General features: G+C 40.8%; 1 protein-coding gene across 13 annotated transcripts in view; it reads left to right on the top strand.

The window, feature by feature from the left end:
* L3MBTL3 (L3MBTL histone methyl-lysine binding protein 3) overlaps positions 1 to 19,375 on the top strand; it is an 85,760-nt gene that overhangs the window by 24,698 nt on the left and 41,687 nt on the right. For all 13 annotated transcript variants that reach the window (XM_077353125.1, XM_077353136.1, XM_077353215.1 and 10 more), the window contains 8 exons: positions 6,064 to 6,175; positions 8,250 to 8,409; positions 9,986 to 10,121; positions 10,448 to 10,532; positions 11,300 to 11,385; positions 13,966 to 14,070; positions 15,683 to 15,818; positions 19,097 to 19,188. In XM_077353125.1, the coding sequence (XP_077209240.1) occupies positions 6,064 to 6,175; positions 8,250 to 8,409; positions 9,986 to 10,121; positions 10,448 to 10,532; positions 11,300 to 11,385; positions 13,966 to 14,070; positions 15,683 to 15,818; positions 19,097 to 19,188 (912 nt within the window). The remainder of the gene's footprint in view (positions 1 to 6,063; positions 6,176 to 8,249; positions 8,410 to 9,985; positions 10,122 to 10,447; positions 10,533 to 11,299; positions 11,386 to 13,965; positions 14,071 to 15,682; positions 15,819 to 19,096; positions 19,189 to 19,375) is intronic.

The following is a 19,375-nucleotide window of genomic DNA, read 5'->3' as shown; positions in this document are numbered from 1 at the left end:
CTCCATAAAATCTTTGTCTTTTTAAGCAAAAGGGGAGGCTACGATAGGAACAGTTGGGAGATGGTTGTGAGAACTGGGAATGGAGCTTGGGTTTTGTTCTAGTTATTTGTTTTGTATCCCTCTATACTAATGATCTATTAAGCAGGGAGTGATATCTCTTCATATGCCTTTCTTCTGTTTTAATCTCATCTAAACTAAATATTTCTTTTTGAAGAAGTGATCTGACTTTGACTACATGTTGAAATATCATTTTGAGAAGTGAAGATAAGGATGACAGCCTCCAGGTGGGATCTGGGGATCCTCCAGAATTACATAGCACAATAATGTTTACATGTTATATGTTTGGTTGCATTTTCATTAGAATTGAATTACATATTTTATAATGACCACTAGATGGTAGTAGTGTGCTATCATTGTTCTTTTAATACCATTTAATTATAGACACCTATTTTTTTCTTTTCTGTTCTAATCTAACAGTTCCCATCAACATATCTGAAAAAAGTAAAGAATGGAAACTAACATTTATTTCACACGTCGAGCGTGTGTTTTACATGGCCCCTATTAGCTGTCCCTAAGATAGGTCCCAGGCACTTAGTCCAGTTGTTAGCTAATCCATAATCAGACAGTGGTGAGCAACTGAGTAGGACAGGAAGTTAAAGAACCTTTGTCTGATTTCAACTCATGGACTTGGTGGACAAAGCCAATATGTTAGTCCAGTGATGACGAACCTTTTAGAGACTGGGTGCCCAAACTGCAACCCAAAACCCACTTATTTATCACAAAGTGCCAACACAGCAATTTAAACTAAATACTGCCCTTTTGTTTCCTGCCCCTTCTTCTTCTGTGATGCTTTCCCCCTCTCTTTCTCCTTATTTTGCCCCTTTGTTGTTGGGCCATTTATTTTTAGGTTTTGTTCCCCTTCCTTTCCCCCACACACCTTTCCCTTCCCTCCCTTCCTTCCTCACTTTCACTCTGTTGAGGGGAGGCTGTGAGGCTGGGTGTCTGTGTGTGCAGGCAGTGGTATGTGGCGTCTGGCCTGACCCAGGCTCAGTTTGGTGTAGCCTTTCCACTCCCGCTGACACTTGCAGATGCCAGCCCTGCTGAGTGACCTGAGTCAGCCAGTCACTTCTCGGGCCAGGGAACACGTGGGAAGAGTCCTCCTTATACTCTGGGCAGCGGGAAGCCGACCTCGTGCAGGCTGACTCAGCGAACTCTGTGCTAGGGCGATGGAGCACATGCCCACAGAGAGGGCTCCGAATGCTGCTTCTGGCATGCGTGATAGGTTTGCCACCACTGTGTTAGTCCATCATCTACTGCATAATTCAAAATATGGCCGAAGAGGGGACATTTGTTTGGCTGTCCATCAGGTTACTAAATAGCGATGCATTTGATCTCGTGTGACAAAGTACAATTGCCAGAAAAGAACCATATTGGAAATCTTACGTAAACTGGAAATATATTTATTTATAACATTTCTAAAACATCTTTCTACCTAGCTTATGGTGCCCAAAAAGGTAAACAATTAAACACTGAAACAAAATTGAGAACACTGAAGATTAAAAACATTCAAGCATATACAAAAATTAAAAACAAAACACATAAAACACATGAATGAGAGTAAGGATCAATGAGAATAAGTGAGGAATCATCAGACAGAAGACAGAATTGTATGGGACCCTGAAATCCAGGAGTCAAGGGGCTGAGCAGCAGTTTCCTATCACCAGTCTCTGAAACCTGCCTTCCAGGACTAAACGGGCCCTGACGGAGCTTAAACAGTTCCGCAGGGCCTGCAAAAAGGAGCTCCTCCGCCAGGCATTTGGTTGAGACCAGGCACAACCAACAGCGAATGAAGGGCCCCCGCTCCCCGCTCCCCCCCGCTCCTCCCCCTCCTCCCCTCTCCCCCCCTTCCTCCCAGAACTCCACCAGAGCGCTCTGGACCTGTTGTTGTATTGCACCGTTCCATCGTTATATTATTTTATTATATTGTTATACTGTTACATTATTCTGTTATATGGTTACAACCACTGTTATTAATTACTGTATGTTTTAACGAAGACTGTTTCATGTATCGTTGACTAGTTTTAATGTAAACCGCCCTGAGCCTTCGGGGAGGGCGGTATATAAATCTAAATAAATAAATAAAATAAATAAATAAAAAACCACATAATGGTGCCTCTCAGTCATAACCCTGAAAGGTGGTTCAGGAAGATACTATGATCAATGAGACTGAAAGTCTACAAGAGTTTCTGTAGAATTAACATGTTTGTACTCCTCCCATCCATTTCCCAGTGAAGGTCATCCATCTGGACAACCATGGCTGTTTCAGTCCTATTGCTACGTCTGAAGCTAGACAGGAATCCTTGGAGTTATCAAACCTCTACTTGTTCAATAACCTTGCTCAATAGTAGTCCATTTGAGACTGGATGATAATTGTTGAAGTCCTCTGGGTACACTGTAGTATTCTTTAGATGTGTCTTTACCTCTGCCTGTTCCTAGGCAGGGGTGACTGCTACCTATTCAGAGCCTGGGTGAATATGGCTCTGACACCCTACAGGAAGCCCAGTTAAGATGGTCTGCCTGCAGAGACTTATAGGTCCTACTGCATTCTAGAATGCTCTGGTGGGGGAGGGATCTAGAATTCCAAACACATATTCTCTGAGGCTGTGTGAGGAGCTTGTAACTTGAAGCTCCCAGAAACTATTAACAAGGTTGCTCCTTGTCAATCACCCATGTTCTTCTACAAGGGCCACCTGGCAACCCCATGGTTTAAAGAGGTCTGGAAGAAGTGTAGAATTATGTTGTAGAAAACGTGGACTGGACCTGCAGAAGCATATTATAGAGCTCACTGGAAGACCAATGAAGCAGCAGTGATATTTCTTGTTTGCTATTATTGCATCAGCCAGTTCTTGGCCTTTTTAATTGCTTTAGGTATCTGCATCTTTATTATCTCAGGAAAAGGAAATTGTTTGTGATACCTCTGCAAAGTTTTTGCTGACAGAACCTCTTGAATACACTTTTAACTGGATTCTGTTTGTAACATAGATCATACTGAAGAAATATCTAACATGATGTCTGGTCAGTTTGTAGATCATTTTGACCCATTTACCATGATGGACCTGGATAGGATCATGGGATTTGTGAAGGCTACTACTTGTGCTCCGAATCCTTGTCCATCCAGATTGCATGAATGAATTATTGGTATCTATCCTAAATCAATAACTGACTCAGGACACCTTCCATCAGCACTCAAAGAGGTGGTCATCTGTCTCTTGTCTAAGAAACGATTCCTAGAGAAAAGTGATGTAGCTAATCACCTTGTCTCTAATTTGCCTTTTCTGGGCAAGTTGGTTGAGAAAGCAGTGGCAAATGAACTCCAGGCCTTTTCAAATAATTTATGTGATCTACACCTTTTCCAGTCTGGTGTCAGTTCAGACTGTGGGTCAGAGAAAGCACTGGGGGCTTTAGTTGATTATCTTCATCTGAATGTAGACAAAGGCCATAGCTCTTTGTTTCTCCTGTCTGCTGTCTTTGATACAGTAGACCATACTAACTTAACAAAACATTTAGAAGTAGAAGTGGGGATGTGCTTTGAATTGACTTAAATAATTCCTTACAGATTGGATTTATAGGGTTGCCACTGGCAACCATCAGTTATCATCAGTATGAAATGTGCCCTATGAGCTTCAATGCAGTGCAGTCTTATACTTCATGCTATTCATATTCTGCATAAAGCCTTTGTTGTCTTGGTATTGGAAGACATCAGTATGCTGGTGACATCTCCTCTATATTTCTCTGTTCTAATGTTCTGGGGATGAGACAGAGGTTTTGAGCCAGTGCATGACTGCTGAGAGTCAGCAAATTGACTGTCAAATGGCTGAGGGTGAACAAACTGAAACTGAACCTTGACAAGATGAAGAGACTGCTGGTTGGGAAGACTAAGGTTTTGAAGACCATAATGCATCTCACTTTTGATGGGGTCCAGCTGACAATTGCTGACTTGATCAAGAGGCATTCTCTGTAGAATACCCCATCCTATGGAATTACATGTCTAAGACTATTTGAAAAGCTTCCACAATTTTGGCTTTCTGCTAACTATGTGAAGGAAGTGTTCAGGAAGGTATTTTATAAAGATACCTATCGGCACCTAGCCACTATGATCTACACAATGGTCAACTCCAGACTAGACTTCTGTAACTCTACACAAGGATGCCCTTGAAGCTGAACTGGGAGCTCCAGCTGGTCCAGAACGCAGTGGCATGAGACTTTATTGGGACTCAATGGAAATCTAATATCACACCAGTGCTCTGGCCCAAAAGAAATAAAACTGGCCTCAGCCACAGCCAAGACTTTTTCTGTCCTGGCCCCAACCTTGGGGAACTTTCCCCCAAATGAGATCAACAGTTCCAGAGGGCTGGTAAGACAGACCTGCCGGGCCTATGGTTGAGGCCAGGAAAATAACACCTAAACAATGCTGGCCTCCCTCCTTACAAAATCAATAATGGACCATCCTCAAACCAACTGCCCAGCAGAAATGAAGTTCCTTTATCCTAATAAAGCTGATTTAAAAAGTTAAGAATATAAATGAATATAATTTAATTAATAATTTAATTTGAAAAGTTTAATTGTTATCAGCATAACCTTATTACATGCCTGTTGTTACCTGCCCTGAGTCAACTGGGAAGGGCGGAGTATAACAAATTATTATTATATTATTATATTATTATTAAAGTGAAGTTTACTTAATGTCAAATGTTAAAAGAAAATTGCTATAAAATGTTTTATAGATAATATATTGCCCCAAAAGATATAGTAAAGGTCAATAAGTTATACAAGGAAATGTTGGAAATGTTTTGAAATAAATGCATCATTTTGTCATATGTAGTGGACTTGTAAGATAGCAAGTAAATATTGGATTACGTTTCATGATTAAATGCATAAGATATTGAAAATCAGATTGAAAATCAGATTTTCAATTGATCCAAAATGTATGTTACTAAAGAAAGTACCAGACAATATCAAAATGTATAGTGAACTTGTTAAATATATGGTGACAGCTGCCAGGATCTTATATGCATCAAAATGGAAAAAGAGCAGTTACTTGATTCTGCAGAACGGTTACATAAATTGATGGAATATCGTTCAATAGCAAAACTTAAATATTTGATCAAAAACAAATTAATATCAGATTTTAATAGAAAGTAGAGTCCAATATTAGACTATAAAGGTAAAGGTATCCCCTGTGCAAGCACCGGGTCATGTCTGACCGTTGGGGTGATGCCCTCGAGCGTTTTCATGGCAGACTCAATACGGGGTGGTTTGCCATTCCCTTCCCCAGTCATTACCGTTTTATCCCCCAGCAAGCTGGGTACTCATTTTACTGACCTCGGAAGGATGCAAGGCTGAGTCAACCTTGAGCCGGCTGCTGGGATTGAACTCCCAGCCTCATGGGCAAAGCTTCCAGACAACATTTTTGCTGCCTTACCACTCTGCGCCACAAGAGGCTCATATTAGACTATATTGACTGATATAATGCAATGAAAATAAATAATTTATTTATATGATGTTTATGTTAATGCAGGAAATACAAACTCGAGGGGGGATGGGTAAAATAGAAAAATCTATAATATATTGTGATATCAGCTTAATATTCATAGTTCTATAAATGAAATATATAGTGCTCTTTTCTATATTCTGTATTATTTTTCTAAATAAATAAAATTTTAACAAAAAATCCCAGTGAAATAATAAGGGAGAAGGATGAAGTTAGTAGTTAGAAGTACATGTAATTAATGGATACGGCAGAATGGGGAAGCTATGGATCATGGCTAGCAAGTACATGCATCATAGAAGCACTGAGGAAAAGGTAAAACTTAGCTCACGGAAAAGCTAATAGTGTGCTGGCCTGCTGCTTTTGTTCCAGGCATTAACTCAAGAAAGTACTGAGAATAAAGAAATTAGACCTGAAATTGTGGTATAGTTAAAGTTTTAAATACTAGATGGTTTTGTGAGCTTCATAAAATGGAGCAAAAAGTAGTTCTAATTTTTACCTGTTTTTAAAATCAGTTTCGGGTGAATGAATTTGGAGCACTGGAAGTGATCACAGATGAAATGGAAATGGAAAGTGTTAAGAAGGCCACAGCTACTACAACATGGATGGTGCCAACTGCTCATGAAGGTTAGATAATTTTATTTATGCGTTTTTATTTATGAGTTTTTATCTAGTAAAAGGAAGCCAGTTACATACAACTTCCCATTTGGAAAAATAATGGAATTTCCACTGGAACCTTGTAATTTCATTTAATTCTGTTCTTAAATCAGCAGCATCTGCTCCAGAACTGTCACATAAGTATTTAAAAATAACGTCATCTAAAATGCTCTGATCAAAAAATGCGAAATTGGCTATACGAGAGGTGATAACCAGCTAGGATCCGTTTTTTCATAGTTTACAAGGTAATTAAGCCCTTTAGGAATCCAAGGCAGACAACAAATCCTGTTAAAAATAAGGTTTGTAGCTTTAAGAAAGAAGACACAGACAGACATTAAATAATCACACTGCACACGTGGCATGGGAAAATAAGATGGGAAATGGCAAGGTTTTTTTTTTGGGGGGGGGGAGGTAGACAGCGAAAATTATATGATTACCTGTCTAGGAAATGGTGAGCATAGATGGATTCAGAGCAGCTGGAATGACCCGCATTCAGTTGGGCATCTGGCAGGATCTATCCAGAGGAAACTGGGTACCAGAGAGGCAATTTGGGGACCCCAGTGAAGGATATTTTATACTCTTCTCCCTGGCCAAATACATGGTAAAAAGTCACAAAGTGTGCTTTGAATAAGGAATGCACATGCCCCCTTTTGATGTGGTGACAAAAGGTTTAATTGATCCAAGATGTCCAGGATCAAAAGTGATCAAAGAGAATGATCTGAGAAACTTTGAACCTGGTTTGATCTAGGTGACTACATAGAGCAATAAAGCTTTTGGCAAGCTGTTGTAGTATGGATGGGTAGGAAAGGGATTTCAGAGGTAAGAAACCACTTCTGAGCTCTGCTGTTTAGTGGGGTAGAGGTGGGGAATCAGGAAGGAGGCTGTTCTTTGAAGGTGTAGCTGTTGTGTGTGTATTTCCCACAGATGCAGGGATGTTGAGTTCATGAGAGGTCAGACAGTCACGCCAAGCTTCACTGATACTCTCTTTGGAAGGTTGGCCTGGCTTGCTTTTCATCTGCCAAAACAAATGTCCGAAAACCAAAGTCTTAATGGAAATATAGTTGATTGAAGAAGCACACAAGTGCTAGCCCACAATGCGGTCTGTTGTCATAGGTGCTGGTCCAAGGTTTCTGGCACCATAGAATACAGTCCAAAGGGCTGGTTTGCACTGGTTACAATCCAGGGTCCAGTACCACAGGTAACAATTCAGGGGTATGGTTGCACCGGTTACAATAATTTTGCATGGACTATAAGATCTATCCAGTGTAATATGGTGGTTAGAGTAGCACACTAGGATTTGACAGACTACAGTTGGTGACTTTGGCCTTCTCTCTCTTTTTTGCCCCAGGCGTCAATGGGGCATTTGTTGGGCCTGGGCTGTGTGTCTGTGGGAAATCCAGGCTGTCCCCAGTTGGAGCATTGCTCCTCCCCTCCCCTCTGAGCATCACTTCCATCATCTACCCTTGCAACATAAAAAAAAAAGTTGGATACTGTTCCCAAGTAATGAAATAGCAATCCTCCCCCATGTTTGGTTTCCTTGGATTTAATGGGACTTGGGATCTGTGTTTGTGTGGGGGGGGGGGGGCGGGAATGGCAAAATAAAAGAGCCCATTTTTAAAATCCTCTTGTGTGTGTTGTGACAGTTGTGCATTAGAATGCAATCCTGGTAATTTAAAAAAATTATTTTGGACTTGGCAGTGGGGGGCACTCGCATGTCACTGGAACGTGATTGGGGAGTTCTTGCCACATCACAGTGATTGATAATTGAAACAAGCAGCGGGAAGTTTCCACTTACTATCCATCGGCTGCCTTGTGCAGTAGTGAAAATTCAGAGTGGACAGGTGGAAGCGGGCCAAAAAATCCCCATGCAGTTCTGGGAAGAATCGGGGCGACTAGCCCCAGAACAAACACCAGGCAGCAGCACAGCAAATCAACTCCCGTGCAGTAACGGTCTCACCTTAATTCACCTCACAGAGATACCCTATATGTTTTCTCTTGGAATGGTGCGTACAGCTGAACGTTTCCTCTTTTTTCCATTTTGTAGTCTTCTTAGAAAAGACAGAAATATCACCCAAACTGAAAGACACTGCCAAAGTGGATGAGAATAATTTATGTGACAATTGTTCTCATTCTGGTTCCATGGAGGAATTTGTTGCTGGAGAGATGATTTGCAGCCAAAAATGCTGCCATCATATTAAAAACAGGTAAGTGTTAGCTTACCGCATGCAGATCAATTTCTTAGTTAGTGTAACCATTGCTGTGCTGAAAGAGAACATCACGCCAATATGATAAAATAAAGCTCTCATATCACTCTGTCAGCCAACATTAAAGCTTCATGATAGTTATATCGTACAGTTATCCCTGTTTTAGCTTCAGTATCTTTACATATCCTTCTATATGAGACTGCTGAAGGCTTTATAACATAAAATACGTTAGGTGCTATAAATGACTATTTACATTAGTAAAAGTTCTGCAAATCAACTATGAACTTTTCCCAGTCTTTTGTTAATTTTGTACCAGAAATAAAGTACATTGACAACAGGTAAATGTCTTTTCTTGGAAATGTCCCATTGATTTCACAGTAAATAAATAAATAAAATCAGTCTAAATGCTTGATCCTTATAGCTGACTTTAAGATGTGACACGCTCACCTTAAGTACTGTCAGCAGCAGTTATTGGTTGGCTGCAGCAGCATAGTTCTCTATAGCCTTGTGCAAAGAATGCCAGTGGGCTTTTTAAAGCTGTACAGTAAGGGGCATTTATTGGCCCCCAAACCATGAAGAAAATGTTGCCTGATAATAAGTAAATCTGGAGGGAAGAGTAGATGTGTTCTTGGAGAATGACTTGCAGGCAAAGGTTTTGGAGCATGCTTTTGGGTTGTATAAATGCTCTATTTAACTGTTGTTATAGCAACAAGCCAGCATGGGTGCTTGCTCAAGAAATGCATGGATTTCAAAAATGGGAATCTTGTTTTAAATCAGTCTACCTAGGTTTCTGTTGTTTCAGTAACACATAAATGAAGTTAATCTAATCACCACAGAATACTGATTCCATGCTTGCTTTTATTTGTGTTATGTTTCAGCAGTTTGTTTTGCTGGAATTTTTATTGTATTACTTTACATGTTTCATGGTTTCATCAGGGTTCAGTTTATTTCAGCTGTATTTGCTGGTATTAAAGTTTGTTCCTTTCTTTAAGGTTTGAAATGCCCCAATGTTTTAAATAGTTGAAATTATTGCTTTTAATAACAAACCGGAAGGCACGTGGCTTAAAACAGGCTAAATCTGCTCAGTTTTTGCAGTCTGTAAAGTATCTCTATAATACTAACATTTTTGGCACTTGCCATTTTGTTTGTATCTTTACAAGTAGACATTCTGGGCCTCATTTACATTTTCAAAGTCATACCTGTTGGGATTTAGTAAAGTGGTGTTTTTTTGTCTAGAAGCATACTTAAGTTTGTAAACAGTTTACTAACAAAACATGAGGTAAATTGCAAATATAAGAAATGCATTTTCTGACATCTTCTACATATCGACAACCCCAACTGTCAGACTTCCAGAAGAATTGCATTTTGGGGGAAAAACACTGTCTACTGTGGGTTTCTCCCCCCCCCCCCAGGCTATCTCTTACTCCACAGCATACTAGCTAACTTACACAAACTAACAAAAAGTAACATTACTGTTTCCTGAATGGATGCATTCTCCAACAATACCCCTCCCCTTTTTTGTTTTTTCTAAAGGGAAGAAATTAATGCAGACATTGTAATTTCATTCTCATTTTAGAGAACAGAAGGAAGACAAAGAAGTTTCAGAACTCAATGGTGAAGACTATTCCAAGGGCAATCAAAAAAGAAAAGCCAAATCACCTCCCAAGGGAGAATGTGTGCCAGACAGAGAAGAGAAGAAAAATAATGAAATAGTTAGTATGGCCTATCTGATGGGCTAATAAGTTAACTATTCCAAAGTTATACATTTTTATTCCTTTTTGAGTCACTCAAATTGAGTCAGTTTTTATCTGTGCCTTTTAAACTTCCATGGTGTGATAATTCTAGAACAATCAAAATTTAAATATATACTATCTTTGTGGAATACTGATTTATGTTTAACTAGTCATTTAACTGTTAATTATCAGTTAATTAACACTGTATAGTAAATATCTGTGAGAAGTCATGGACAAATTATCGAACCTAACCCTTTGGTCTGTTGCTAAGATAAATTAAGTAATTGTGTAATTTTGCAATTTAGGATGAGAAGCCCGAAGGGAGGATATTAAGAGCATCTCAGAGAGCCACACGCAAAAGGAAAAGAGAGATGGCAATTTTAAAACAAAGTAAGTCTATTTGTGATGTTGCATTGGTAAATAATTATATCCCATAACCAACTGTGTAGCTTTGACAGAAAGATGAGAGGTTGGGAAATTAACATTCCCATGCTTGCCAAGGCCTGTTTTGGCTCAGGAGTGTGGTCTGAGAAAAGGAGGAACTTCAGCCTTCCCTCCTGCATTGTTTCCCCAAGCTAAAAGAGCTGTGTAGGTAGGGCTGCATATGTACTGACTGTAGTGTGTACAGCCAACATCAGGACAAATAGCTTCCCCAGTGAGTATTTTGGCTTAGAGGTAACATACAGTTTGGCCTTACATCCAAAAATGTAAGCTGTGATAATGTTGCTGTGATATGAGATCCTAACCCCCCTAATCCATTTGTGATTCAGTATCTGTATTTTGTGAAACTAAAAGTACCAAGTATTTTGTCTAATAGTTCATGTACACTTAAGCTCCATTAATACTATGCTGCAGGAGATTTTTAAGAAGTGTAGATGTGATTACGATAATTAAGTTGCTTGATTACTGGCAAGGATTTTCTCTTTCACAATTACCATTTGTCTTTTCTAGTTATTAATAAACATTGAACAAAATGTAACTCGTTAGCTTAAAGATAGAGCACATAAATCAGCCATATCTCAGAAGTGTATGAGATATTAGAAGGGCTCTTTAATTGAATAAATTACTTTAAATAAATATCCTCAAAAGATTATGCCAGTTATTCATTGCAAACTGTGCCTCTATGTATACATAAAGTCATTAATTTCTAATTTCAGCTTTAATGTCAAAGAAAGCATGGAGTTGGTCATCATACTTGGAAGAAGAAAAGGCTATAGCTGCACCTCCAAAGATTTTTAAAGAGGTACACTATCTTCTAAAAGTCCCAGATGACTGTTTTTTGGAATAGCCTTGATTATTTATTATAAATTTGCAGGGCAAATGTTCAAATGTTACATTCAAATATTGACAGGTGCCTCTAGTCAGAGGTGACACGAGTGACCTTGGTAGACTAACGGTATAACTCATAAGCAACTTTTTGTGTTAATTTAATCTCTAGGAAGCAAATAAGCAATGTGAAAGTGATTTGCATGTTCTCTCTACTTTTTTTTGAGTTTTGTATTAAAAGGCAACTTGCATGGGTTCCCCACAGGCAGACACATGAACTATCCCCTGATTTGAAGGAGATACCTGTTTCATCTCCTCATGAGTATGTACAGCATCTGCATTTAGATTTGGCTCATGGTTTTGGCTGAATCATGGGCACACATGTATGTGACACTTTTACAGCAAATACTGGAAATAGTTGTTAGAAATAGTTGAGAACAAAACCGTAATACTTCTTGGACAACTGGTGACTTGTGGCCATAATAGCTGAAATTTGTGTCTGCCACTATAAAAGTTATAGCTGGATAGCATAATTTTCTATGTGCCTCAGAGGGATGTGCTTTTTATGTTGGGAACTATAGAACATAAAGAACATTTTGCAAAAAAGTTTATTCTGTCTTAATTTTGTATAATTTCTTTATAGTAGTTTATGTATATAATTTTGCAGCTATTTTTGTCTCTGTTACACATCTATTTTGTTGCCTTCCCAACCTAATGTAAGGGAAAATGTTATGCAGTATAATTAAGCTTCTGGGAATATAATTGATTCTTATGTGACAGATTTCTTTATAGTTCAGTGGAGAACCTGAAGGACAGTGAGCAAGAGAAAATACTGCTTACTACTTAAATCTTACACACAATTAAATTAATCCAGATCCCACAGTTGTTGTTAAAAATTGTCTATACAGCTGTGAAAATTGAAATCTGTTAATTACAAAATACATAGAAAGGTCTATGCTTCTGTTTCTATTACAGTATTAGTTTTAATTGTGGATCATTAGTCAGCCATAGCCAGCCAGTGGTGATGCTGAGATGACTGTTAACTGTAGTGGAAGTTGGCAGATGATAGAGTGAGGGGAAAGGAATCCATAGAAGATATGGCTTGTATGGACAACTACAAGCAGTCTCAGTTAGTAATATTGAAGCTTATTTAGCACATTTAGGATTTTCAAAACATATTATGATTTGGATCTCACCTAAAATGTCTGTGTCCACAGAACTGTGACTTCCCTTGCTCCTCTTTCTGCTGCAGTCCAGAATGAGTCCCCCCCCCCCAAGCTATTGATGGGGCCCACAGCAATAGCTTGGGGTACTTGGAGGTCTATTGCAGGATGGGGAACTGTAGAAAATCATCCTTTTCTTTAGGTGGAATCCAATACCATATTTTTAATCCTTACTACCACCCTGTAAATTCTGTTACCATTGTTTTTCCATCACAATTTGGGGAATTGCTTTAAATTCTCAAGTTAATTCATGGCAGAGGCAACGTTTTCAATATTTCCCTATCATTTTGGTTATATTTCACTGCAGCAAAAGCAATTGTGGCAGCATGCACAGGGAAAAGATATCAGAATTCATTTTCATGGACTAGTGATAATATATTATCTTGTTTATAAGATTTCTCGGGGGGGATGTACATAGATAGGCTGTTCCACTTTTAGCCTAATTTCAGTAACCATAACACATTTTATCAGTTTTATTTTATTTAGCTTAGAGTGTGTCTGCCCTGGAAAATTTCTATTCTTTGTGCTTTATGGCCCACCTGGTTATTCAGGAAGTGGTCCAATGATATAAGCATTATCTAGCTCTAATGCAGGTTTCTCATATTGCCATCTCTTTCCCCCAGATCCTTAATGCTCTTGCTAAGGATGCTTCTCATGCTCTTTAATTGATCTATTGATCAAGGAATTAAGACCCCATCACAAGTTACAAACTGGTATACCTAGCCAGTTTCATTCCTCTTTCCATTTTACAGAGTTTTGTGGCTCATGGTGTCTTCTTTCCTTGCTGCCCAGACATGGACATCAGAGGAGCATTAAGGAGCATGAGAAAGGAGTATTGGGAGAGAAAACTGATAAGTTCGTTATAGACTTGAACAAAGATTGAGTGTAGTTGCTCTGAGAAGACATGTCAGAAGAACTGTATTATTTGTAATACACATGTATGGATTATAAAAAATGAGATTTTATGCCAGTCTTTCTCAACTTTTTTATCATTGAGAAACCCCTGAAACATTCTTCAGGCGTCAAGAAACCCCAGAAGTGGTGCAATCATGCAGAACATCCCTGGTTGAGAAAGCCGGGTTTTTTTGCTTTCATTATCCAGAAACAGTTTTTAAAAACTTAACTTTAGACATTGGTTATGGTAAGGTTTTCTCAAGAACTGAGGGACTAACTGTTCCCTGAGTACCATCTCTGATTAGCTTTAATGAACTGCTGAGTCTTTATTAACAGAAGATCCATAATATCTTGAAATATTTGCCCATCTTTTTGTATTAACTGCTTATACTGAAAATAGTTATACTCAAATGAAATAATAACAAAACTTGATGTTTCAGTACCAGTCCTTTCCATATAACAAAAATGCATTTAAAGTCGGCATGAAACTAGAAGGTGTGGATCCTGAGCACCAATCAATGTATTGTGTCCTTACAGTGGTTGAGGTGAGTATAGGAACTGTGCAGCACAGGTGGGTGCTGGGGCTTAGCACTTCTTCACACAATTTGGATAGATGGATGGATGGATGGATGGATGGATGGATGGATGGTGGATGGATGGATGGATGGATGGATGGATGGATGGATTGGATGGATGGGTGGGTGGGTGGGTGGGCTAAAAAATTTCTTCTTGTCATATGTTTTTTCAGCTCCCTCCCACCAAAAGGCTGGGTTACCATAGTGAGTAAAAAGAATTAAAAATACAAAAGAGCTGTGCTGAAGGAAAACTACCACACAGATTACTTGTAAAATATAATTGCAGTCAGTAGGAAAACAGGCCTACTAAACAATTGGTGGGCTGACAGTGGTAACAGGAAACTATAAAATAACAATTATTTGTGAAAACGAATAACAAATTTACCATTTATAAACAGTATAAAAACCTAGTTAAACATGATGCATATGTTTATGGATATGCTTGAACTACTGAATTATGATTTTATGTTTATCTATTATCTATGTGGTTTCTGTACTCTCCCACACAGGTCTGCACTTGTACAGGCCTGCCAGTCTTTAAATGTTCTCTAGAAGGTTTGGAGTGTTCCCCCTCTCCTCCAACACAAGCTGGACATTCCCACCAAAACTAGCACACAGTGGAGGCAGAGAGAGCACTCCTTCCCTTAGTCCTGTCTGCCACCATGAAGACAGCTTTCTACTACTTACTTCAGATATTGTCAGTAAAATTTCTTTCCTCGTGGTTCTTTTGAAGTCTAAGGCCAATTCCGCATGGCAGCGGCTATGCCAGGTCACTGCTAGTGCATTTCTGCAGAGCTGCATGGTGCGGTCAGTACTACTGAATGCATTAAAACCCAATACTGGCTTCTTAAAATGAAAGATAAGAGGGTAGGAGGTCCTCTCCAAGAAATTATCAACTTCATCTCATAATTATTCATAAAGTATTCATATTTGATATGAACAGTGATAAAATACTATGCTATAGATGTCATCTCCAGGAGAGATGTTCTTTAGTCATTATTTTTCTTAGGATCCTAAACCCATGGGCTTGCTATTCTCCCATGTGGGACTATGCAGAAGCCATAAAGATGAAACAGGGTTGCACCTACCTGTAATTGTTGTTCATCGAGTGGTCTTCTGGGTAGGCACCCATTGCTCCCTCCTTTCTCCGCTGTGGTTTCCTCTGCTGACAGGATTCTTCTCTATGGCACTGAAGAAAGGGCTGAGGAAAAGAGTGCTCTCCCCACCTCCACCAAGCGTCAGTTTGGGCAGGAATCTCCAGTTCATGTTGGAAAGGGGGAGTGCTCCAAACCTTCTAGAGAGCTTTTAAAGGCTGATCTCTGCTGCAGGCCTGTGCAAGCATGGTCCCATGTGTGCATGTACAGAAGACTACTCAATGTACATCACTGATATTTAAGAGCAACCCTGTTTTCTTGTTACATTATGTTTGACATTTGTCTTTCAAAAGACATTTGTTTCTGAAACTCACTAGAGTTGTATACTGTTTCCAGAATACTTCTGGTTACATTTGGCCATAGGTTTTTTTTAAGCATTTTGCTTACACTTTTGCTTGAATATATCTTTTGGCCTGTCACTGTTCTAGGTTTGTGGCTATAGAATCAGACTTCATTTCGATGAATATTCAGATTGTTATGATTTTTGGGTGAATGCCGATTCTTCTGACATTCACCCAGTTGGTTGGTGTGAGAAAACAGGACATAAGCTTCATCCACCAAAAGGTAAAACTTTACCTACTCATTTTTAGGCAGCTTCCTTTGTTTTGCATATGCATAGTTAACTAAGGGTGATGTAGTGGTTAAGAACAGCGGCTCTTCTGTGAGATCACTCTCAGCCTCACCTACCTCACAGGGTGTGTGTTGTGGGGAGAGGAAGAGAAGGCAATTGTAAGCCTCTTTGCGACTCCTTCAGGCAGTGAAAAGTGGGGTATGTATATGTATGTATAAGACTTTATTGTTTCCAGCCATAGTCCATTACAGTGTTAGCAATATCATAGCAGTTAATATCAAAGATCAGTAAAACAATTAAAACAATATATGCAGTGGTCCATAGATAATAAAAGACGATAAGAATTCGGGTCTCTAGCTCTCTGGTGGCGTAAATTTGACTTGAATTTTCCTTGCTGCTAGTGCAAATAATGAGACATTATAACTGACTAGTAATCAAGCCTGCTGTAATCAAAATACAGCGGGCGCTAGGCAAGGGAGCCTCCGGCAGTTGCGCACAGCGCGGCTGCCGGGGGCTCCCCGGCCGGTGGCCTGACGCGGCGAGAGGCTCTTCGCTGCAGCTCGCAGCCAAATCAACTGGGGCAAGTGTGAGCTGGGCAGCTCGTTAGCGGGTCCGGGACAAAGCTCAGTATCAGTCAGCTCCTTAGCAATCCTTAATGAGCAGTCAGCAGTCCGGGAGGCCTTCATCAGCAGGCCCAGCCTAGCAGGCCAAGAGGCCGTCGTTCGGAGGCCCTCCACCACGACCCTTTGCCCAGGGCCCTCTCCCCTTACTTGCTGCTGGTTCCAGGCACTGAGGCATCTGAGAGCAAAGATGCTAGAGTTCAGGGTTGGCGGGTGGGAGCTGCAGGGGCAGAGCCAATCAGGGCAAAGCTGGCTGAACCTTGATTGGCCCTATTCCAACTTGGACAGCCAGACACATTCCACCCCCTAGGCTGTTTCATAAATATATAGAGGAACAACAATGGATAAGGATGTCTTCACCTCAGGGAGCCTTGCAGCTTACCTATCTTCCCATGGTGGTTGTTTCTATGTGCAAACTACATTCCAGCCCTAAATGCAGCAGACAATAGGCTTGCCTGCTTTCCTGGAATGGTGGGAATGGTGCTTTGAAGAGTCACAGGTGGCATGTCAAAGAGCCACAGGTTGTTCCCAAGCTACTGAGTGATTATTACTGGGTTAATCAATTTAAAATATTTTGGTCATCTAAAGAGTTACCACCTAACAATTAGAGAACTTAATTTTTGAAGGTTTTTGAAGTTGAAGGTTAGTTATTTGCAATCTTTAACCGCTCCTGTTAAAATAAAGCGGTAAGGGCTACTGGGGAGGAGTTAGGGCGGGCCCTGTCCAGGATAAAAACCCGGAGGGGCGAATCAGGAGCCGCAAAGCGGCTCCTGATTCGCCCCTCCGAGTGGCACTCAAGAGCCAAACGGCCCCCATTGGCTGCTTGGCCCGGCCTCGCCTCGGCCGCCAGGGGAGTCACTGCACAGATGGAAAAGACCTCCGAGGCGGTGAGTCCTCCCGGCGAACTCTCCTCCCCGTTGGGAAAGGAGCAGGGACGCGACGTCTTCGAAGACGTCCCTGTTCCTTTCCCGCCCCCCCACTAACGCACCCACCCAAAGCCAACTAACCCCCCCTCTATCCTTCCATACCGCTGCTGCTCCCCACCCACCAAACTCACACACGCACCCACCCACCAACTACACCCCCTTGCCCCCAGACCCCTTCCCGTGCCGCCGCCGCTTGCCACACACCAAAAACGCACACACACGCAGCCACCTACCGCCAACTACCCCCCCTCTCACCCCCAGACCCTTTCCCGAGCCAACGCTGCTTGCCACACACCGAACATGCACACACACACGCACCCACCGAGAACTACCCCCCCCCTCGATTCCCAGAACCCTTCTCGCGCCGCTGGCCGCCTCTCGGCCCACTGCCGGCCTGGCCCTTCCCACCCCGACTGTCCCTTTCCCCGGCCCCTCGCTGCGACCCTACTTGCCTTTACGTCATCCTCCGCTTTGCCGCCTCTTTCCTTGCCTTCCCCCAGCACCGCAGCTAGGCCGCGGCTGGTTGCCTTGGCTGACACGCGGGTGGGTGGGCGGCGGCCTTCACTCGGCCCTGGGAACAGCCTCGCTGCGTCGCAGATGTGGCGAGCCTGCTCCTGGGGCCTGGAAAAGGCCCCAGGTCGCTGCCGGGTGGATGGGTGGGTGGGCCATGGACTTCTCCCGGCCCCGGGAACAGCCACGTCGCGGACGCGGCCAGGCTGATCCTGCACACTCCGCTAGCCCCACTGTATTCAGCTTACAGCGGGCTTAAATTCTAATATATTATATAAAATTGCTGATGGTGTGTGCTGTCTTAGGAAAAAATGCCTCTTTTTTGAATCTCTGGAAAAAATGATGTCTGTTGCAAGTTGTGTGGGCATCATATAAAGATTTTTTTCTAAACTATTATGTTATTTATATGGAAATATTTGCAGATTTATACTAATAAGGCGATTTAATACACGTCATCTATTATTTTTTATTGAGTGACAATCCTACAAGTTTTATATAAGTAGGTTACATAGCCATTTTTATGGTGAAAGGTTCGGTAGGTTTTATCTTAAACCTTGCTATCCCATTTAAAATTTTATTGTATAGATACCTAGAACTTATGTGGTAGACACTAGAAACTGTAAAAATATAAAGTAAAACAAGGGATAACAACCCACAAAAAGAAACATTTTTCTTAATCCAGTCTGCTTTAATAGCTCTACAGAGCTATTCTTTGTGCATATATGAATAGCACAAAACTTGGAGTATATGTCCCTCCTCCTTGAACTTGGGCATCGTCAAATTTTGGTTGAACTATTCTTCTGCTAAGGGTGTAAAGAACTCAACCTACATGTGTACCTTCAAAAGATGATAAAGCATAGACTTATATATTGTATTTATAAGAGCTCATCATGGTTCATGAGTATGTGCTGTCTTCAAATACTAAGCATTTTATTGCTTTACCTCTTAAAGACATGTGGTTTTAATAATAACTTTAATTTCCACAGTTTTGAATGCATTCAAGATAAATAACAGCAACTGCTGCTTTTGCATTCCAAATTAGCATGGGGCAGACAATAATATTCCAAAAGCAAAGGTTATTTAAGAAAATTCTATTCTGAATTGGCAGATAGTCAGAATCAATTACAAAGCTAACAGGTGACTGTGGTTGACATAACAGTGCCCCAAGTTCCAAAAATCTTTGATCTTCTCATTCTCTTTCATGGGCTTCTCCAGGATATAAAGAAGATGAATTTAATTGGCCCTCATATCTGAAAAAATGTAAGGCTCAAGCTGCCCCTAAATCCTTGTTTGAAAACCAAAATACAGTAAGTGTTCTCTGATTTTCTTTTCTATATCATATACTGATCCTTGACCTTGTTGAAAACACAGTGGTTTCTTATCAGTACATCTCCAGACAATTTATGACCCACGGCAAGAGTATGCTGATTTTTCAGCATTCCCTTTTTTTGCCGCAGCCACCATTGACAGCCAGACCAGGTCAGGCCTGTGCAC

Source organism: Paroedura picta, chromosome 1 (genome assembly GCF_049243985.1).
Source record: "Paroedura picta isolate Pp20150507F chromosome 1, Ppicta_v3.0, whole genome shotgun sequence".
Classification (NCBI taxonomy): domain Eukaryota; kingdom Metazoa; phylum Chordata; class Lepidosauria; order Squamata; family Gekkonidae; genus Paroedura; species Paroedura picta.
The sequence above is the reverse complement of the archived record's forward strand: the minus strand, read 5'-3'. Positions and strand labels throughout refer to the sequence as shown.